This window comes from Canis lupus, chromosome 10 (genome assembly GCF_048164855.1).
Source record: "Canis lupus baileyi chromosome 10, mCanLup2.hap1, whole genome shotgun sequence".
Taxonomy (NCBI): Eukaryota; Metazoa; Chordata; class Mammalia; order Carnivora; family Canidae; genus Canis; species Canis lupus.
Genome location: NC_132847.1, coordinates 1,274,094 through 1,294,773, shown reverse-complemented (window position 1 = coordinate 1,294,773; position 20,680 = coordinate 1,274,094). Strand labels below are relative to the sequence as shown.

The following is a 20,680-nucleotide window of genomic DNA, read 5'->3' as shown; positions in this document are numbered from 1 at the left end:
AAATGACCTTCGCAACTGGAGCCCTTGAAGCCTACTCAGAACAGCAACCACCCTGAGGAGCCATGTTCTTTCCCCCAGACTGCGGGCCCTCTGTCAGCTGCCCCTCACGCCTATCTCACTGTTCGGTTTTCAGCACTTCCAACACCTCCAGGATGTTTTGCACTGAGCATCCCTGCCCCCAGAACCTTATCCTCCCGTGTATCCACAGGGCTGTCTCCTTCTTCGTCTCTTTGCTCCAATTTCCTTCCCCCTCACTCCATCAAATGTAAACTCCAAAAAAACCTGGTCCTCACCCCCCTCTTGCTCACAGCTGTATCCCTCAAGACCTAAAACAGGGCCTGGTACCCAAGAGGTGCTAAGTTTGCCTGCATTTATTCTGCCAAGCATTGTTCTGGGCCCTTTACCTACCATAACTCATTTACTCTTTTCAACACCATTTTGGGTGGGTACTATTATTTCCAACCTCATTTCACAGATATGAAACTAAAATTAATACATGTTACAAACAGAAAATAAATACTTATTATGTATAATTCCCCCCCCCCTTATTTTGCTTAGATGATAGCGAATGGTACCACCCTGGTACCTCTCCCCCTTCAAAAAATATGTGACAGGAGCGCTGCCTGCCAGCATCGTCTCTCAGTTATCAAGGAGGCACTACATATTCACGTACCATGCGGCTAAACAGGAGGCCGGTAGGCAACCTGGGAACCCTGATCCACGGTGTCCCAGGCAGGTGGAACCTCCTTAGGGGCACGTCTGGACTCCCCAGACCCGCAGACCTGCCTGAGAGGCGGTGAGGCTCAGAGCCCGCTTTCACTCGAGACCCGTAAGTCAGAACCCGGAGGCCTTTGCTCTCGGGGTCTCTGTCTCTGCGTCGGCTCTCCGCGCTCCTGCCCAGGTGGGAGCCGGGGACGGACATGCAGCCCACGGGCCGATTGTTCGTTCCTCCCCGGTTTTCCGCTCCGTAACCTGTTCCTGTGTTTACTTCTGCCTGGACTAGGTCCTTCCGGACAGGGAGTGCCTCAGCCAATTCCCTCAAAGCAAAAACCTCTCCAGGGAGGAGTTGCCCTCTGCGAAGGAAATCAGTCAGAGTTTACTGGTTCACCTAAGTACAGTGTATTTCAAAAACTGAATACCATATTTTTCATATTCCTTACCGTTACTGGCAGTTCTCACCTCGAAATTGAGCTCCCTCAGCCTGGCCCTCCAGACCACCAAGCGGAAAAGGCAGGGCTCGCGCTGTGCCACGTGGGGGCAGGGAAGGCGCCGGACGTTCCTTATGGGAACATGCTGTCTGTGCCCGTCCCCTCTTCGTCTTCTTATACATCACGCCTCAGTGGATGTTTGAGGGGCCTTTTTAAACACCTGGTGGAGTTGGTTTCAGAATGACTTGGCATGGCACTGCCAAATTATGTTGCATGGCGGAGGCGACCATAAAGTTTTGCCATTTCATCTCGCCTTTTGACTTACGAGGCGCCGCCATCTTAGGCAGGAGTGAATAACGGGGGCCGCCATTTTTGCTCGAACGGGAGGGTATTTCCGGTTCCGGCGGGGACCTTTTCCTTCTTTTCCTCTGGAGGGCCTTGTCGGGAGCGGCTGTGCTGCTAGTCCTTCTGAACTATCCATCTCCATCCTTGTCGCCGCGGCGACACTCGCTCTCGCCGCCGCTATGACTGAGCAGATGACACTTCGTGGCACCCTCAAGGGCCATAATGGCTGGGTGACTCAGATCGCCACCACTCCCCAATTCCCAGACATGATACTGTCTGCTTCTCGAGGTACGGGCTAAGGTGCGGGGCAAAGGATTGAGGGATAAGTGGGTTGCGCGTGTCGCTTGGCGACTTGGAATACTCCGTCCGGGTGTGAGTTGGGGCATGCGGACCCGGGCCACGGCCTCCGCTTGGATAAACCCGCGAACCATCCCCGCTTGGCAGAGACGGAGACCTAGGTCAGCTCGTGGTCGCCAGGAGGATTGCAGGGTTGGGGTTTTATTTCTTGCCCATCTTCTCGCAGATGTGTGTAGGTGTGTAGCTGAGTGTGCTCAGGAGATACGGGGTCGGGCGGAGCGGTGATGATGCCAACATGCCATCTGAGTACCTGTGCTGAGAACCAGAGGCTGTTTCTGAGCTTACGCCCGGCCCGTGCTTAGTGGATAGACTGCAAGAACTCCCCTCGTTTCTTTTCATTCACTGAACCTGGCAGCATTCGGAGGCTTCTTGTGCCTTTTGCTGGCCCCCACACTATTAAAAAATAGTCTGAGGCCAGGATCATGTTTGGAGAGTAATTGGAAAACTTGTTGTTACTAACACGTTTCAGTGAAAGCATCCAGTCAGGTAGGATGTAAAGCAATTTTTCCGAATGCAGCCATTAGTGATTGTAGGAATCCCACAGCCAAGCAGCAGTGTTTATGCTTTAGACCTCAGATCAGACTCCAAGAATTGAATTGATCTGTCAGAAAGGGGCATCCATAATATGCTAAAGTTCTGCACACCAGAGTTTAATTTTCATGGCATTGCTTAGTTCTACTTGAATCTTTTTTGAATAGCCAATCACCTTGGCCTTGACTAGTAACAGCTCACACCCTGTAGTTCTTCCCCCTTGAGAGTCCTTAATTTGTTACCTTTTAAGTCCACCGATGACACTGAGGGATCCTGGATTATCCAGTAGGTCAGCAAGTGGGCTGTTAACTCACTGAGTTTTCTTTTTTACCTCTCCTTAGATAAGACGATCATCATGTGGAAGCTGACTAGGGATGAGACTAACTATGGCATCCCACAGCGTGCTCTTCGGGGTCATTCCCACTTTGTTAGTGACGTGGTCATCTCCTCAGATGGCCAGTTTGCCCTCTCAGGCTCCTGGGATGGAACCCTTCGTCTCTGGGATCTCACAACGCAAGTAGCTGCTCATTTAACTCTGGGACACTGGGCAAAGGCTAGGCAAAAATGAGGTAGATGCTGTTGGGCGGTGGTTTCCAAGGGAGATTGAGGTTCATTGTGGGTACTTAAGGCAAGAAAGTACCTAGAAAAGGTAGTTGGGATTGTTTGGCTTCTATCCTTGCTGGTTTAATTAGTTATGCAGAATTGTTAGAGGAGTGGGCTGGTTGAGTTTTACCACATACTGTGGTTGGGAGTAGGCAAGTGTTGAACATGTTTTATCTTGGGAGCTCAGTACTTGGATGGCCGGGCATAATGAGCATCCCAGTGATGACAGATGACATTGTCAGCCAATCCCTACGTGGGAGTGAGGACATGTCCTGCAATTCTGAAGGGATACTCTCATATATGCTCAACCATGGGCCTGTTGTGATCAGACCTATGTCCAGGGTCATGTGAGTAATGGCAGCTCCAGTGAGACAGGAACAGACCAGGGAAACATTCTGATGTGGAAGAGTGTTTGAGGCATCTAGAGACTGACCACGTCCTCCTCCTCAGGGGTACCACCACACGCAGATTTGTAGGACATACCAAGGATGTGCTGAGTGTGGCCTTCTCCTCCGACAACCGGCAAATTGTTTCTGGGTCGCGAGATAAAACTATCAAGCTATGGAATACCCTGGGTGTATGCAAGTACACCGTACAGGTAACTGAAGGCACATGTAGAAACTTCTCTCCCACCCTTCTTAACCTTGGCTTTAAGGTGATTTTAAGCCTGGCCTGGACTCTATAAAGGGAGCTCTTGATATTAATGGTTTGGGTTCTAGGGTTGTGAACACTTCCATGTAACTGAGGGAAGGTGAGGTTCTGGTTTCATGGAGACAGGATACTTTCTCTAATTTCTTTTCCATCCTCTGCAGGACGAGAGCCATTCAGAGTGGGTGTCTTGTGTCCGATTTTCACCTAATAGCAGCAATCCCATCATTGTCTCCTGTGGTTGGGACAAGTTGGTCAAGGTGAGCTTGGAGCCAGGGTATAGGGCCTTCACCAGCCAGAATGTTCTCCCACTGCCTCTCAGGTGGTCATAGGATCTAAGTTTGAAAGCTTTGTCCCTCGGTTCACTTTTCCTGTTGCACTCTTCTAAGTACAGGCCAGTGGTTTTTGATATTTGGTCTGAAGTAGCTCATGAAGCCCAGTGTCCCTCATAAAGCAACACATAGAACATTTGTTACCTTTTTTAATCTTGATTGTCCCTTAGGTGACCAAGACAAATTCTTTTTAACATTTTTGTTACTGATAGAATGAAAAATGGTCACCCTGTCCTGGAATGCTTTTAAATTAAGTAAATCGTGCCTTTTTTGTCCTGAGCAGTCCTGACCCCAGTTGGTTCAGAGCCAGATTCTTCACCTTTTACCCTCCACCTTACCAAACCTAGGTATGGAACCTGGCAAACTGCAAGCTGAAGACCAATCACATCGGCCACACGGGCTACTTGAACACCGTGACCGTCTCTCCGGATGGATCTCTCTGTGCTTCTGGAGGGAAGGTATTCAGAAACTGGGAGTTTACTACTCAGTGAGGGACTGTTTTAAAAAGATATTTAAGATATTGAGGTAGCAACCAAGAATAAATATCTTAAGATTGCTTCCTGGAAATGACATAGATAAGGCATACTGTTTTAAAGAAAAAGATTGTTTTCAGTAAAGCTGGTTTCTTGAAACTGTTCTTTTCAGAACTGATTGTTCTTTTCAGAACTGATTTATTTAGAAGTTGTCAGAGACATCGTAGGGTTGGTGAGGTGCCCTGCATTAAAGGAAAGGCATTCAGAGATAAATATTGGTATTTGAATCATTCATTAGTTTTTGGGAAGTTTGCGGGGGAAGGGGGACTGTTAAGTAATAAAAAAAATTTTTGAGGCAGTTAAGATTAACAACTGCAATGGGTTTCATATTGCCCTGACTCACCTTTCCTGTCTTCCCAGGATGGCCAAGCCATGCTGTGGGATCTCAATGAAGGCAAGCACCTTTATACACTTGATGGTGGAGACATCATCAATGCCCTATGCTTCAGTCCTAACCGATACTGGCTATGTGCTGCCACGGGCCCCAGCATCAAGATCTGGGTGAGTGTGGGCTACAGTTAAGGCTGAACACCTGGCTGTACTCTCTGAGTCCTGGTAATGTTGTGATTTCCTGATCTGTCACTGCTGGGATTTGAGCTTTCTGAATACCTGCTAACCATGCGGCTAGCAGTGGAGATCCAGGAAGAGCAAGGTAACAGCTTTCCAAGACTGGGATCTGCAGTGGTGGCAGACACTTGTCTACTAAGGGGGATGACAACTTACTCAACTTCAGCACAAGTTGATCTAGACTGTTCTGGGGGCAGGGGGAGGCATTCCTGTATTTTAGGCTGTTCAGTAACATACTCAGCCTCTACTCCCAACTGGATGCCTGTAGCAGAGTCCCTCCTTATCCTGATTTTGCCCATTCCCCAGGACTTGGAAGGCAAGATCATTGTAGATGAACTAAAGCAAGAAGTTATCAGTACCAGCAGCAAGGCAGAGCCACCCCAGTGTACCTCTCTGGCCTGGTCTGCTGATGGCCAGGTAAGTGAGTCTCTGAAGTGACTTGGCTTCTACCTTTTCTCTCTTCCTTTATTCTTGGTGTGTCTTTGACATAAAGTAAAGTGATAAAATTAGCCAGGTTGATTTGGGAGGACCAGATTAACTGTCAGTGAACAGAGTACATGTTCTGGCATTGGAAGGAAAATTGATCGATCTAGCAGTGATTATTAATTACCTTCTCTTGGAATACATACCACCTACAACCTGATGGTTCAAGGATTGGTGATCTTAAAAGGCCATCTTTTTACTAGAAATGCAGAGTTCTGTGACTCTGACATGACCTGTCGCTGTCCTTTCTCCCTTGCAGACTCTGTTTGCTGGCTACACCGACAACCTGGTGCGTGTGTGGCAGGTGACCATCGGCACCCGCTAGAAATGATGGCAGAACTTTAGGAATAAAACATTGGTTTTCTGACTTGTTTGTTTTTCTCTGATAAGCTACCTTCTAATGCTGTATTGCATCACAATGACTTGTGTCTCAGGTATAAATCCTCTAAGCTTGCAGAAAATGTTCTTTAGGAATCGTAAAACCTCAGTTCTAGCTTTATGACATAAATAATTGAACAGATAATTCCTCAAAGCAGTATTATAAAACACAGTATTTTGAACTCTTAATCACACCTGGCTTTTGCTCAAGTGGTAGCTATCTAAGTAATATACTTTTGAAATAGCCTATAGAGATCTTCCATTTCCATTTCCTTCAATTTTATCATGGTATTTCAGCAAGATACAATCTCAGATTTGGGAAATGTCAAGAGTCTTAGGAAAACTGTAGTCCTAAAGCCTCAGAGCATTAATATACACAAAACAGCAATGATCAGCAGATGATCTTCAACTGTATCCTGAAGAGGGAGGGTGCCAATTAAAAAACTGGGTCACTCAGGGGGTGTGTGTGTGTGACTATCACAATATGGAAATAAGATTGCACTAGGTTTAAAAAAAAAAAAAGGACTTCCCAAATGTGACCAGTGCAAAAGGCAGTTATCACTGAAATGCATCATTTATTAGGCCTGGCTTATGGAAGAAATTGTTCTCATTCTTTTTTGCTCATCTAAAGGAAAGGACTCCACAAAAGAAGCAAATAAACTTTTTTATTTCCACAACACAACCCCTCTTCCCTTTTCCCCAGGAACATAAATTGACCTCTGCCATCAAAGTAGAGGACAAAAGCTGACAAGTGACAGAAGGCAAAGGGTTACTAGAAAAATATATTATACCCAAGGCTCTTCTGGGGATCCAAACCCCTGTCCCCAGGCTCCTGGTCAGGGCTCACCAAATGGAGAGAACTAAAGACATGAGGCTGAAAACTGACACAAGGAACTCCACTGAACAAAGGGGAAAGGAGCCTGGCAGTGAAAAAGACCTAAAGGAGTTGGGTGGGGTGAGCTTTATTCCTAGTTTGAGTGCTGGAAAAAAGGAAGGGGGAGAAAATAATTTATTGGGTGATACAATGGTATCTAGTTTCGATCATGTCAACCAATCTATATCTCAAGCTAAAATGTGGCCAGTCTATGGAGGTAGAATTTGGGGATGGAAGGAGTTTTGAATCCCTCCTACTTCCCCTAGAGTAGACATTTATTACCCAGCTCTACCCTTTTGCCCAACCTGCCTCCCCCAAAAAAGCTTCCAAATCCCTCAGCTAAAATTTGCATCAGAAAACGGAATTGGAATAGGGGCAGACCTGAATCTTGCCCAAGTACCCCAGCCTGGGCACTAAGGTTGAAGAGCAGGGAAAGGGAAGTTAAGTAATGGAGTTAAATCTCCCTTCATCCCCTACTCAAAACTCAGACCCCTGGGTGGACAGAGGGAAGGAAAACCAAGCAGCTGTTCTCATCAGGGACCCATGCAGACCTGTTGGACAGACATTGCAGGTGAGAGAAGGCCGAGCTGCAGGCCAGGAGGGTTCTTTAGGCTCCTAGAGGGAGAAGCGGGCCTGGGTCAAAGGAGCAGGAAGCAACAAACATTGGAAGGAGCCTTTGAGCCCCCAAACTTACGGGCCACCCTCCACCACCACCCGCCCCCCAAGTGCTAACCAGAGGGGCCCCTGCGGGTGGCAGGCTAATCAAGGGCAGAGCTTGATACGGGTGCCCTTGGAGAGCACCCGAAAGAAAGGGAAGACACGCTCGCCCAGGAAAGCAGCTGAGAAGGTATGCACATGGGCTAAAGTCTCCGCATTGTAGAAGCCCAGGCGCCCAGCCTCATAGTCCAGGTATACACCAAAGCGCCGTGGTTTCTCACTTGGGCTCAGCAGTGTCTGCTCCGTTGAGCTCTGTGCCTGGTAGCGTTTGCCGTTGGTGCCCACACACCACACTTCCCTCTGGAGCAGGGGCTGTTGGGGTAGGTGGAGGCGGCGGCGGCGATGGTGATGGCGCGAGGAGCTGGCATCCCCACCGCCCACAGAGGACCCCCCAGAGCCCACTTTCTCCTTATGATGGGTCGATTCACGGGCAGCGCCCACCGCCCAACCCCGCCGCCCGCCCACCTCTACCTCCCAGTAGTGCCGGCCAGAACGGAAGCCTTGGGCCCCTAATACACAGCAGTCGGCTGAGAAGCGTTTGGAATGGTCAGCAACCTCCTGCCGCCGCTCTGCCAGACGAACCCCCCGGCGGTCAGGGGACAGCATCAGGGCTGGGTGAGCCGTGTCAGGGTCCAGCGTCAGGTCCACTTGAGAAGGGGGGAGGACAAATATGCCAAGGCTGGAACAACTTGTTCCCCAATCAATATAAACTCTTTTTAAGATTCGGCCTTTCCTGTTGTCCTCCCCTCTGCCTTCCTGCCTCCTTCCTGCCTTCCCCCTCACTTTTTCTCTCCCCCTTCTAGCTGACCTCACCCCACCCCATCCTAAGAGGCCAGAATTGAGTTCCTGTGGACAGGTCCTCCCTCTGGCCCTGGCTCTTCTTGCTACCCCTCCTCCTCTTCCCCCACCACTACCTACCCGGACTAGGACAAAAGCTACTCGTGGCTTAAAGCCCCATATGGCCTGCCTGTACCCTGCTCCACCTCAGCCCCAAGCTTCCCTCAGGATTCAACTTCCCCCTCAGAACCTAATCTCAGGTGTGTGAAGTGAAAGGCAAAGGAAGGTCGTACAGGTGACCTCCCTACCTCGGGCAGCCTGACAGAACATCCGGCTCATTTTCCTCACGATGGCATCTGTCAAGAAGTCATGGCTATGGGGTTGACACGGGTCAGGGGACCAGACCTCTGGGGGCTGCAGCTGTACCTCTTCACACCTGGAGGAAGGGGGACCGGGCAGGGGGTGGGACCATGATATTCCCAGAGGGAAGAGCAGAAGCTGAGGGGAAGGAGAGGAGGGTCCAGGAGGCAGAAACTCGGGTCCTGGGGAAGGAAAGGAGCGGGATATCCAACAGAAGTAGGGATGGGGAACCAGATGCCACTGGGTCACAGAGGATAAAGGGTGGCAACACACCTATTGAAAGTCTCCTTGATGTCCTGGGAATAACAAAAAGAGGGAGAGGGAAAAAAGAGACAAAGAGAGAGTCAGCTGCACAGAGACAGCTCCTTTCTCCCAATCTGATTCCAGCCAGAGAAACGACTGAACTTGAACAGGGAGTAAGAAAAAGCACCCTAAGGCCCTCAGTAAGCATATATCTCAATCATCCCTATGCCTCAACACAGCTGATTCATTCATTCAGCAACTCTTGCTCCAAAACCAATAGCATAATTTTCAACCCCAGTAAAACAATGTTCACAAAGTGACTTGGTCATCTTTTTCAGGATATCTGTCAAAAATTCTTCCTTAACTCTCCTTTAAAACCCTCATCTACAATTGAAACTTCTTTCTTTTCTCCTGCCACACACTTGGCATTAACTCTGTCCCCAGCCTCAAAAAAACCTTTTGGTCATTGTGGGTTCCTCCCAATGAGAAGAAAGGCAGCTCTGGACAGATGTTTAGTAAGCACTGCCTGACAGAGTAACTACAGGGTTTGGTGGGAGGGGGAGAGAGGGAAGGGAGCACTGCTCACCTGGAGCAGCCGTAGACCCCCCTGCTGGCTCCGCTCCTGGGCCTCCGCCAGCAGGCGGCTCAGCTGGGCAGCCTGCTCCGCCAGGCGGCTGGCCGCTGCTCCTGCACGCCCTAGCTGGGCTTCATGCATCTCCCGGAGGCGCCGCTCCAACCCTGCCTGTTCTTCAGCCAGAAACCGTGTCAGCCGTCCAAACTCCGAGGCCACAGCTGCCAACTCTGACTTCATCTGGCTCTGGGATGATGCAAAGGGGATGGTGGATACCACCTCAACACACAGAAACATAAACTTCCAATTTTGCAACTGCTGCCCCTCAATCCAAGGTATCGGAGCCCTACATCCCAAATGGAAAGTAGCCCCTAAACCCTTCCCCACCTCCCAGCCTTACCAGGCACCACTCCCACACCCCCAGCACACTAGTCTCAAACTCAACAACTCCTGCTTCCAACTTATCTCCACACTGGCTAATTAACTTGATTTGTTCGTCAGGTCTAAGCTTAAAAATATTCCCTGAGGGAAGTCTTCCCGCCCCTCTATATCTAAATTAGGGCCATGCCCATAAATATCATTGCATATCATGGCATTAATCTTAATTTGAAATGTTGTATTTAGCATCCTTTTCCACCACTGCATAAGCTCTATCGCTATTTGTCACAGGGTCCTCAGACCTGGAAGAGTGCCAACCACAGAGTAGGTACTTAGAATAAGTCACCTAATCCTTCTAGATGAGGAGTCTGGCAACTTTTCTTGTAAATGGCCAATTAACATTTTATACTTTAAGAGCCAAGAGGCAAAATCATGGGTATCATTGTAGGTACTTCTATTTGTAAGGAGAGAAAACTTCTGCCCACTCACACCCCATCTGCCTGGACTGGGCAATCCCAGACAGTGGGCACACATTCCACCCAGATATCATCAGCTAATGACATTCTTGGGACAAAGAGTGACAGGCCAGAGAGGGGAAGGAAGTCAGTTTCACCCTCAGTGACACTCAGATCCTGACAGCTCTCTGTAATTCAGGACCCCAGGAGTCTCAATCTGAGCATCTGGCTAGAGGCAAGAAGACTCCCTGACTCCCAATCTCAGATGCCACCACTCAGTGCCTGGCAGTTGCCAGCAACAGAATTCCTAACATGTAGGTGACAAAGATAAGCACAAGACCTAGGAAGTGGCAAGACCCCCCTCCTACCTCCCCCACTCCCTCCCCTGCACTGGCCAGGGTGGTAGGCATGGGAGTAATGAGGAAAGAGGTCAGATTAAGAAGGACATCCTGGCTTTGTCTCCAAAGCTCAGTGCCAGGCCATTCTCAGTGCCTGCTGACCTTACAAAAACAGGTACAAAGTTGGGGGTGGGGGTGATGTTTGGGGAAAAAATATCTAAAAATAATCCTTGGGGAGGAGTAATCAATGATGAAAAACAGCTGAGAAACACTGGACCAGAAAAGACTAGGTCTCTGCAATGCTAACATTCACAAATTTCTATACTCCATGAAACACCCTGGCCCCCCTTCTTCTGCTCAGGGCTGCTCTGCCATCTATTCTGGGACCTGGGACTTCTCTGACAGCTGTTAACAGCTGTTATGTGGATTTTCCTTGTCCATTTCTGTCCTCTGTGCTATCTGGTGTGGTGGGCACTAGGCCTAGAGTGAGGTGTCTGGGTGGTAAGCCTGCTTTGCAACCTTGGGCCAGGGCCCCAACCTCTCTGTACCAGATCTAAATTAGGCATTTTGGAACCTAGGAACAAACACGCCCCCTACTTCTAAAGCCCCTCTCTCTTCAGGATCCTGAGAAGGTGTCTACTTCTCTCCTAGACTTTGGCTGCCCGTTTCAGGGAATCTAGTCACTGCTTTTGAGAGTAGGTAGCCCAACTTCCCTGCCCACAGAGCCAATCAGCCCCATCAATGACATCCACCCACCTTCAGCTCTGTCACCCGCCTCTCCTCCTTGGCCTTCATCTTCTGCACAGCCTCTAGGTGCTTCCTCAGTGGTTCCACATGCCCCTGCAGTTTGGCCTGAGGGAATGGGAAAAGGAGATTAGAGGCCTGGGAGGGGATGGCACCTGCTTTCAGAGCCCACTTCCCCCACTCCCCACCTGCAGTGCACTGGGGCCCAAACCCTGATCCCCAACATGGGCATCAAATGAGCATCATACTCCCTTCCTCTCCTTGCTTCTCTTTAGATGATAATGAAGGCGTCCAACACTCTGCCTGCACTTGTGTGCAGAAGCCCCAGGTGTGTTCTCTAAAGGTAGGATCCCATACTCAGGGTGGACCTGGCTTGAGCCCCTCACCACACAAAGTCCTTCCAAATGAACGTTCCTACCTATGGTTCCCTCCCCCTCATAAGCAATCTTCCTCGTGACTTTCATCTCTAAATACTTCTCTGGTGATTTTGTGCCTGTGCTAAAGATCCTTCATTGGTTCTCACTGCCTCTAGCCTCTTCTCCTGTACTTACCCTTTCTAACACAGACTCTTGGTTTTAACCACATAAAACTACCTGCCTTTTCCCAAGTGTAATTCCATATCTTTATTCATGCTGTTCCCTCTGCCTGGGATTGCCTTTCTCCACTTGGCCCAAGGCATTCTTCCTTTAAAACCCAGCTACCTGACCACGGTCCAGATCCTCCCTGCCCCCAACTTCTTGTCATCCCAAGGAGCATGAATACAGCCTTTATAAGACTTCCTAGGCACTGTAATGATTTTCCAGTATGACTCCCCACAACACACGTTCCCCCTGCCCCCAGGAACCCCACTTAATTTCTATGCCTGTTCATCTGCTTTCTTTCCCAATTACTTACTAAATGGAAACCCAAACCCCTGTCTTCCTAAGGTTTTAACCTTCACAGCCAATATGCACTTCACCTCTTGTTCTAATCACTTGTAACAGAATCTTTTTCTTTAAAAGGCTGTTAGAGACCAGAGATGGGCTCAACCTGTTTTCTTTCCTTTTTTATGTCTCCTACTACTTCTGCCTTTCTCTTTCCTTTTCCTTGAGGGGCAATACAGGGTAGGAGAGCTCAAGCCTAGACTTCAATCTAAACTGGACTGTAGCCAGGTGACCTAAGGAAAGCCACACTTCCAATTTTCATCTTACATGGGAATTGGAAATAACAGAATCTAGCTTATGGACAGTATGCTTCACACAGTGTCTGGCATGTAGCAAGGATCAATAAATGTTACCTAGTATTCTCTACCTCTGTCTAAGCTGCCCATGACAACCTTATAATGACCCCTGAACCACGAGGTTACTGACCCAGGGTACAAAAGGCTGCTGTTACACAGGATAAGTGGTTGTAGAAAAAATTATGTTAAAAATATAATCAATCCCTAATGTGAAAATAACATAAACTACAAAAACCTTTGCCTTTTAATATTACTCTCTACTTTTCTCCAACTCTATTCAGAATGTATGATGCTTAAATTTCTCAATTTTTTTTCCTAAATAACTGACAAAAAAATTAATGAGCTCAAATCCAATAGAGTACTATTTAAAAGAAATTTTCAAGGACTCTCAACTTTTTAGGAACTTTATTTATACCTCATTTGTATTATTATCTATTCAATAAAGAAATATTTCTACAAAACAACAGTGTTCTAAGCTAGTGCTAGTTAGTGTACATACTTGAAGGGAATAAACTACCTGCCTATAAAATAGCCCATAAGTTAGAAAAGGAATCAGTCAAATTAATTCTGTATAATGAAACTTATGTATTTATATTTGCTGATCACTTAATAGATTATTTGCATCTATGTGGCCTCCTCAAACTGCAGAGCTCTTCTGGGCTGGCATACAACAGATGTGGCTAACACAAATTAAAATCCAGTTTCAGAAACCTCTTCACAAGAGTCCTGTAGGAGTAGGGTGAAGAAGTGGTGGAATGCCCATGAATACTCCACACCAACATTCAATTAACAAATTGCCCATTGATGGGTACAGTTAACTAAGAGCCAAAAGGAGATGAAAAAAAAAAAAAAATGGACAAAAGGAGATCACAACCTCCCCAAACAACTCAGGGCCTACAAAGCAGGTGATATTACCAATGCAGTGATTCCCATGCTAGGCTGGACTTCCTTAAAGATACTCTGATATCCTCCCTGTCTCTGACTCAGAATCTCAAGTGGTAGGGCCCACTGTACTTTTGAAAACTCCCTTAGTAATGGGGACAATCACTGTGTGGATGAAATAGTTACTTGTCATAAGATGTAAGTCTGTCTTAGCTGTACTCTAGCTCTAGACTCTCTACTCTAAAATGGAGGTAACGATAAGATTCCCTAAATGACATTACTGTGTGAGAAGGTGTGGAAATACAGGTCATAAAACAAAAAAGTTCTGCACAGGCCACATAGGAGCTACCCCTTCTTCCTCCCGGTCCCACTGTTGCAAACCTGTCCCAGCCTTCCCTAAGTAGTGCTAACTGTGCTGTCTTACAGGCAAATCTTGACCCATATCCCAAAAGAGTAAGGGCCAGAAGTAGGGTGCAAAGCATTAACCAAACTAGAATCACATATCAGGAAAGTCAAACTAACAGATATCTAAATGGTGGTGACATTGTTAACAGTGTGCAGGGATGCAGGGGAAGGGGTCACAACCAAGCCCATCTGTGTGGCCCTGTGTATATTACTTAAATCTGCTTCCTAATCTATAAAATGGGGATAGAAACCACATCAAACTTAACAGGATTGTTTTGAGTTTTAAATGAGATAGTTCCTGAAAAGTGCTTGGTACAGTGCCTGGTGTACATAGCAAGTGTTCAGTAAATATTAACTTTTAATCCTTGAGATATTAAAGTTCCAAGACTTTTAAAGATGCCTGAGTGAATAAGTGTAGAGCCAGCCCAGTCTTCTGACTTAGAAGCCTCTCCCTTGGGGATCCCTGGGTGGCTCCGCCGTTTGGCGCTTGCCTCCTGGGGTCCCGGGATCAAGTCCCACATTGGGCTCTCTTCATGGAGCCTGCTTCTCCCTCTGCCTGTGTCTCTGTCTCTCTCATGAATAAATAAATAAAATGGTTAAAAAAAAAAAAAAAAGAAGAAGAAGCCTCTCCCTTTTTCCTGCATTCTCAGGAAAGGTTAAGTTCTAGTCAGTACATTATGCTGATGCAGATCCAACAAAAGTCTTTGATAAGAGAACCAAGCCAAACCATGAGGTAGATGAAAAATCCATTAAAAGGCAAGTGGCAGAGCACCTGAATCTGACACTAGTCATTCCTTAAGGCCCTTTCCTGTTCTTTGAGGCCCCAAGTCCTTCCCATCTCCAGGCATCTGAGTCAAGGACAGGCTGAAGGAAAGGAAAATGAGACTGGTGGTAAAGCCAGAGGGGCCTGCCACCTGCACGCCTACACTTAGGGACAACGGAAGTGTGAAACGGCAGTGGCTTTCCCCAAGAGATGCAGCCCAGTGATGTGACATCACCTGGGCTTTGCCCAATTTCTCTAGAGGAAACCAATCTTCCTGCTCTTCTTCACTGGTCTGCTTCGTCGTGTACAGGATCCTTCTTAATCTAACCCACCTTGATGCCAATAAGTGCTTAGAAAAGAAGAATAAGCTCATCAGTGCACGAGGTTCTGGGGGCAGGAGGGGACAGGTTTCCTTTCCCAGCTCCTCTTACTTCCTCTCCACCCCCACTTAACTCCCATCTTCTACTTCTCTCACCTTGTACTCCTGCACCACCTCCTCCAATGGCACCACGCTGTGCTGTTTGTGGCTCCTGGATTCTCGGCACACCACACAGATGGCCTCTTCATCCACCTCGCAGAAGAGCTTCAGGGCTTCCTGGTGTTTTGGACAAATGCCCTGCTCGCTCCCACGGCTCCCTCGGCCAGGAGTTGGGTGCATCTGCCGAATCACCTGGACCATGTTGGCCAGCTGCAGGTTGGGGCGGAAGCTCCGCCTGGGAAAGCTCTTTCGGCACTGGGGGCAGGTGAAGCACCTCCGAGGGGCTGGAGGCGGGGGCAGTGGGGTGACGGGGTCTAGCTCCTCTTCCTCGTCCTCCTCCAGTACTTCCTCCTCGTCCTCCTCATCCTCCCCTCTCAGGTCCTCCTCCATGTCCCCCAAGTAGTAGTCCAAATCTTCCTCCTCGTCCTCCTCCTCCCACACGTAGTCCATGTTGTCCCAGTTGGACCCGCCCATGCCACTGGTCCAAAACACACCCTCCTCTTCCTCCTCGACCTCCTCCTCCATGTCGCCCTCATAGTCTTCATCCCGCATGGGGGTGTCCCACCCCCCACCGGCCCCCACTGCCTCCACTTCCTCCTCCTCTCCGTCCTCCTCATCCTCCTCCCGGTCTAACTCGTCCCTGTCTTCCTCATCCTCCCCTCCCCACAGCTGGGTTACACACACTCGGCAGAAGTTGTGCCCGCAGCCGATGGACACGGGGTCCGTGAAGTAATCGAGGCAGATGGCGCACACCGCCTCCTCCTGAAGGGTCTGCACAGGGTTGGGTGCCATGGCAACGGCAGCCATCTTAGTGTCCAGTCAGCCAGTGTAGATGGGCGGTGGGGGGGCGGGGGGGCGGGGGTCTTCCCTCTCAGACTCCCTGACGACCCGGCCCCACCCCCACCCCGCCTCTCCACACCTTGTCTCTAGCGCAGACAGAGGAAGGTCCTCCGACAACCCACCCTTCTACACAGAGTTTCCTACTCCTAGACGACAACCGTGTCTCTGCGAGGGGAGGGGACAGAGCGGAGCGCTACAGCCAAGTCCCTCAGGTGGCCCTGAGTGCAAATCTGTCCCAACGCTCCCTTGGCCTCCTCATAAGCCCCCGCCCCTCCTCACTTCCTGGCTCCTCCCCCTCACTTCCGGCCTCCCTGCCAACACTTCCGGTGTCTGAGCGTCGCCCAAGCTCGCAAGGTCCCTCCGTGGTAGCGCTACGCCCCCTTCTTTCCTCCCGGGCCTCTGGGCGACAGGAAACGACGAGGAGACGCTCTAGCAGGCACACGGGAACAGGGCAGGAGAGCTAGAACGATGGAGGCCCACATCTCTGTAATAGGAAGGAGCAGGGAACGCGGACGACCCGGAAGAACCGGCCTCCCCCATCCCTCGCCACTAGGGATAAACTTTGGGGGAGGATGGGAGCGCTTAGCGGCCGTCCGCCCTCGGTACTATGACCGCGTCGGCCTGGCGCCATCCTACTAACCGAACACGGAGGACTGCACCAGGGCCTCCCCACAGCCGATGCCGGAAGCGGAGGGGCGGGCTCCGCTGAGCGCCCTCAAGTACTTCCGGCCCTTCTAGGCCGAGGACTTTGTTGTTTGGCAACTCGGAGTTCCTCCGAGACGGATGGGGGCCGGGGGCCGGGGCCCGAGACCCGAGACCTTCTCCGTCCTCCTCACTGTGGCTGGCATTCCCATACGCATTCTAGCGCTGTCGTCTGGTCACTGTCGTGTCCTTTGGATGAACCTCTCTAGCTGCCCTTCAGCAAAGGAATAGTAAAATTACCCGAGCCTCCACCCAGTGCAATACTCGTAGCTGTAAAATGGGAATGCTCTCCAAGATGTATTGTGAGGTGAGAAAAGCAGGATGCTGAAAAGTGTGAGCTATGCTACCATCTGCAAAAAGGGGAGGAGATGGTTTGTATTGGATGACCTCATGGCCCTGTATTTACTCATTAAAATAGGGGTTACCCTATCAGAGGCTTTTGTGAAATGAGGGTCAATAAAATTTCAGAGCGATCAGTATGCTTGCTGCCTGGCACATGGTGGGTTCATTCAGATCCTTCTGAGCTGCGCGCCACGCTTGCTCCGCGCCCAAACGGCCTGGAGGCCCGACTTGATGGAGTCCGGGTCAGAGCAGGGGCTCAAACTGGGTTTGTCTTACTGGTTTTACTTGAGAGAATCCCTGTAGAACTAACTCTATTACCAAAGGTTCCGCTTTGGTACGCAGAGCATCTCTGCCAAAGAGATTATTTGGGCAAGAGAAATAATCCCCGAGACTTAAAAAAACCATCTTTAATGAAAAAAAAGGAAAACTGCAGGGGCAGCTCGGGTACGTAATTCAGGTACAGAATTCCCGGGGTGTGCGGCCTCTGCGGGTTGGCTGCGCTGCGGGCGCGGAACTCACCCTGCTCTGGAGGAGCTCTCCTGCCTCGCGGGGAGACCCGCTGGACGCCGGCTTCCTCGAAGGGTGGCCGAACCGCAGGCACCGCCAGCCCGGGTGGGGGAGCAGCCACGTGAGGCCACGCCAGGCCACGCCGAGAGAAGAATGGCCGCTAGCACCGGGAGCGCCCGCCCCTGGGAACTCCGGCTTCTTTTCCTCGTGGCCTGGCCCTGCGCGGCTTCAAGTCGGTACTCACCTGACGCTGCGCTGTCGGTTTCCGTAGTGTAGTGGTTATCACGTTCGCCTCACACGCGAAAGGTCCCCGGTTCGAAACCGGGCGGAAACATCTTTTGGCCTAGGTCTTCTCATCCCCGCCCCTTCTGCTCCCGAAGAAGAGCGCTCTGGCTGCAGTCGCGCAGAGGCAGCACGTTGCGTGTCTGTTTCCCTTTCTTGGGGACCGCAGCAGGACGGCTCAGCAGCGCGCTCTCCGTAAAGGTTCAGTGTAAATCCAGGTTTCGCAGCTCAGTTCAGCTGTTGTTCTTCGCCGGTAGGAGCCTGCAGAGCCACCTGCCCCCCTGGTGCGGGGTCGTGGGGCTTCGATCCTCCAGCTCCGGTCATCAGGACACTCAGACACACAGCGGGTGCCCCATGTTCGCGCAATTATATTTCAGTGTTCCTTCATCCCTACGTATGGATTTCAGTCTTCTAAGACAGAATAGGTTAGGGTTGCTGTGTGCCCGGCTAGCTCAGTCGGTAGAGCATGAGACTCTTAATCTCAGGGTCGTGGGTTCGAGCCCCACGTTGGGCGCAGTTCCGTTTTGTGGGCGAGGGAAGAATTTTTGAGGGGAATGTAAAAATATCCCTTATTTTGGACCCTCCCAACATGAACATCCTCAGTTTACTGGTCTTGTCAGGAAGTTCTTCTATCACTTCAATTTAAATTCGTTCCTTATATCAGAAACGGAGACAGAACATGAGAGACTCCTAACTCTGGGAAACGAACAAGGGGTGGTGGAAAGGGAGGCGGGCAGGGGGTGGGGGGTGACTGGGTGACGGGCACTGAGGGGGACACTTGATGGGATGAGCACCGGGTGTTATGCTATATGTTGGCAAATTGAACTCCAATTTAAAAAAAAAAAAAAAAGAAAGAAAGAAATTCGTTCCTTTATGTGAACTGCTTTTTTAGTTCTGCAAAATCAGCCCGTTTTCTGTTTTCCGAATGTAGTCTCCCTCCTGTACATGGCAGACCACAGGATAAGTCTACTGGTCATGTAAAGCTGGTTTATTCAACTTGCTAAGCAAAGGACTGAATCACCTTGTCTCAGAAGTGTGTGGAAGGCGAATTAGGGAGAGTCTAGTATGACACTGTAAGGGCAGTCTGGACAGGAATTGGACAGTTTATAAAATAGGCGGATTTGCTGGTACAGTCCTAGCATCCAAGCTCACTCAGGCCTCGCTGGACAGTTATTGCTACTATGGCTCTTATATGATCTTATCTTAAAATTAATGGGTCTAAATAAGCTTATGTGCCAGGAGTTTCAACTTTGACATTTTCTCTTGCACAAATACTTGTGGATTCGTTTGCAAATTACGGTTTCATTTGCAAATTGTGGTTTCAGGGTATTTATTTGTTTTACCACCTTCACTGGAAATGGAAAACATTCCTAAAAGATCCTGTGGCATTTCATTAAGGGGAAGCCAAAGAGAACAGGCTTCTTGTTGCCATCTCCCAACAAGCTTAGGGTCATCCCTGCTGGAGCTTTTTGCTACAATTCCTGCTTCTCTTTCATCTTCCACAATTGCCCCTCCAGCCAGGCCCAGTTTGGAATCCTCTCTGGTAAGTGATCCACTGCACTTAGCACAAAGGAGTCGAGCATTGATCAGTTCAGACATTCACAAGGGAGCACAAGGAAACAAACACAAGGGAAGCTAGTAGGATCCCTCCTTGGTGATGGAGGCTGTGGAGGGAGAAGGACTGATTTATATTTCAGGAGGATTCCTTCAGGAACAATGAGCAAGACATATGATGGGAGTGAGACTGAATCAAAGAGAGGAACTGGAGGTACACAGTCAGTCTAGACAGGAAGTGGCTAGCACTGCAGTGGGGAGGCAGCAGCCGGATGGGAGAAGTGGGTGAAGGAGCTAGGTGCACGTTTTATAACTGGGCAAGAGAGGGGGTTCCCGGGTCTCTGGTTTAGATGGTTTAGTAACAGATAAAAGATGTGTAGGAGTATGGACAAACCTGACCCTCCCTTTGGTCCTCCATCCTCTTCAAGCTGGAGAAATGACCTCTCTCCCAATAGGTGTTCCAGGCCTGTGACATGGAATGTAGGAAGACTTGTTCTGATCTTTCCTAAATTGGCACCACTTTAGGTAACTAGGAGAGATCCTTTGGCTCACACATGGCACCACTTTAGGTAACTACCCTATGCCTCACCACCAAACCCCTCATTGCATAACACCTAGGGATTAAGGTCTGGACTGGGCACAGAATAGCTGTGGAGAATGGCCCAGCACCACTTGGATGGTCTGTCCACACCCATACTCCCTGTCACTAAGTTACCTTGAATAAAACCCTGTGTGAGCAATATGGAGAGTCTTGCTTCCTTTTCCCCTTTTAACGTGCCTTCTCAGTCTAAAGAATACTTTACTGACTCTCTTCCACCTTCTAACTGAGGAGTGGGATGAAAAGTGAGAGAGAAGTAATGAGTTCAATCTTGAACAGGTTGGGAGATGTCTAAAAAGACATGTCCAAGACACATGGATCTGAAGCTCAGGGACAGTGGTGATTGTTGGAGCCACAGGTAGGGAAGGGGGTAAAGGTTGGGTCAAGCCGTCAGTCTCAATGTGACTCTCCAGGGAGATAGCCTTGGATAGAAAGAAGGAAGAGTTAGAATGGGAGTAATGCCAGCAGCAAAGCTTCCATCCACTCCAAGGGAGTTAAGATGTGCAAAAAAAGAGGGACAGATCAGTCAAATTCTGTATATGGTCTAATAAAGGAAGATAGTAAGGAATCTATGGATTGGGCCACCTGTGGACCCCTGGTGACCTCGATCAGAGAACTAGACTTGGACAAGAGGACCTCCCGCCCTGCGTTCTGGTGGAGAGGGGCTTACAAGTCGCAGATCACATCAAGGATCCCTCATCAGCAGTACTCAACCTCCTCCTCAGG

General features: G+C 49.4%; 3 protein-coding genes and 4 non-coding genes across 20 annotated transcripts in view; 5 read left to right on the top strand and 2 right to left on the bottom strand.

The window, feature by feature from the left end:
* LOC140641090 (transcription initiation factor TFIID subunit 9-like) overlaps positions 1-1,539 on the bottom strand; it is a 152,151-nt gene extending 150,612 nt beyond the window's left edge. Inside the window, 1 exon segment of the mRNA XM_072840402.1 lies at positions 1,180-1,539. The gene's annotated coding sequence lies outside the window, so the exon portion shown is untranslated.
* Positions 1,265-5,914, top strand: RACK1 (receptor for activated C kinase 1). The gene is made up of 8 exons (XM_072840399.1): positions 1,265-1,781; positions 2,723-2,894; positions 3,435-3,582; positions 3,797-3,892; positions 4,312-4,422; positions 4,858-4,998; positions 5,371-5,481; positions 5,807-5,914. Exons 1-8 carry the CDS (start codon positions 1,673-1,675, stop codon positions 5,870-5,872), a joined length of 954 nt encoding a protein of 317 aa, XP_072696500.1. The 5' UTR covers positions 1,265-1,672; the 3' UTR covers positions 5,873-5,914.
* On the top strand, positions 2,066-2,133 carry LOC140642051 (small nucleolar RNA SNORD95). Its single transcript, XR_012038630.1, has one exon. It is a non-coding gene; the product is annotated as a small nucleolar RNA SNORD95 (small nucleolar RNA).
* LOC140642045 (small nucleolar RNA SNORD96 family) lies at positions 3,197-3,275 on the top strand. Its single transcript, XR_012038625.1, has one exon. It is a non-coding gene; the product is annotated as a small nucleolar RNA SNORD96 family (small nucleolar RNA).
* A 659-nt stretch (positions 5,915-6,573) lies between the features above and the next one.
* Positions 6,574-17,834, bottom strand: TRIM41 (tripartite motif containing 41). Of its 14 annotated transcripts, none has more exons than XM_072840379.1 (9): positions 17,533-17,812; positions 15,127-16,885; positions 11,395-11,490; positions 9,483-9,746; positions 8,927-8,949; positions 8,602-8,729; positions 7,982-8,163; positions 7,738-7,828; positions 7,276-7,414 (listed from the first exon to the last, which is right to left on the bottom strand). In XM_072840379.1, exons 2-9 carry the CDS (start codon positions 15,934-15,936, stop codon positions 7,407-7,409), a joined length of 1,602 nt encoding a protein of 533 aa, XP_072696480.1. In that variant the 5' UTR covers positions 15,937-16,885; positions 17,533-17,812; the 3' UTR covers positions 7,276-7,406. The 14 variants fall into 14 exon arrangements, with proteins under 14 accessions (XP_072696476.1, XP_072696478.1, XP_072696474.1 ...); XM_072840380.1 differs by having other exon boundaries at positions 7,988-8,163; positions 17,533-17,810; XM_072840375.1 differs by lacking the exon at positions 7,738-7,828 and having other exon boundaries at positions 6,574-7,414; positions 17,533-17,803.
* TRNAV-CAC (transfer RNA valine (anticodon CAC)) lies at positions 17,782-17,854 on the top strand. Its single transcript has one exon. It is a non-coding gene; the product is annotated as a tRNA-Val (tRNA).
* Positions 17,855-18,243: 389 nt separating this feature from the next.
* On the top strand, positions 18,244-18,316 carry TRNAK-CUU (transfer RNA lysine (anticodon CUU)). Its single transcript has one exon. It is a non-coding gene; the product is annotated as a tRNA-Lys (tRNA).
* The last annotated feature ends 2,364 nt before the right edge of the window (positions 18,317-20,680 follow it).

Bases quoted from the DNA above. Each gene is read 5' to 3' on its own strand.
- RACK1 (XM_072840399.1), top strand. From the start codon at position 1,673: ATGACTGAGCAGATGACACTTCGTGGCACCCTCAAGGGCCATAATGGC. The intron at 2,895-3,434 runs GCAAGTAGCTGC...CCTCCTCCTCAG, and splicing joins CGTCTCTGGGATCTCACAAC to GGGTACCACCACACGCAGAT. The intron at 4,423-4,857 runs GTATTCAGAAAC...CTGTCTTCCCAG, and splicing joins TCTGTGCTTCTGGAGGGAAG to GATGGCCAAGCCATGCTGTG.
- TRIM41 (XM_072840368.1), bottom strand. From the start codon at position 15,936: ATGGCTGCCGTTGCCATGGCACCCAACCCTGTGCAGACCCTTCAGGAG. The intron at 11,491-15,126 runs GTGAGAGAAGTA...CCATTCCCTCAG, and splicing joins AGGTGGTGCAGGAGTACAAG to GCCAAACTGCAGGGGCATGT. The intron at 8,164-8,601 runs GTAGGGAGGTCA...CCCCTTCTCAAG, and splicing joins GTTCTGTCAGGCTGCCCGAG to TGGACCTGACGCTGGACCCT.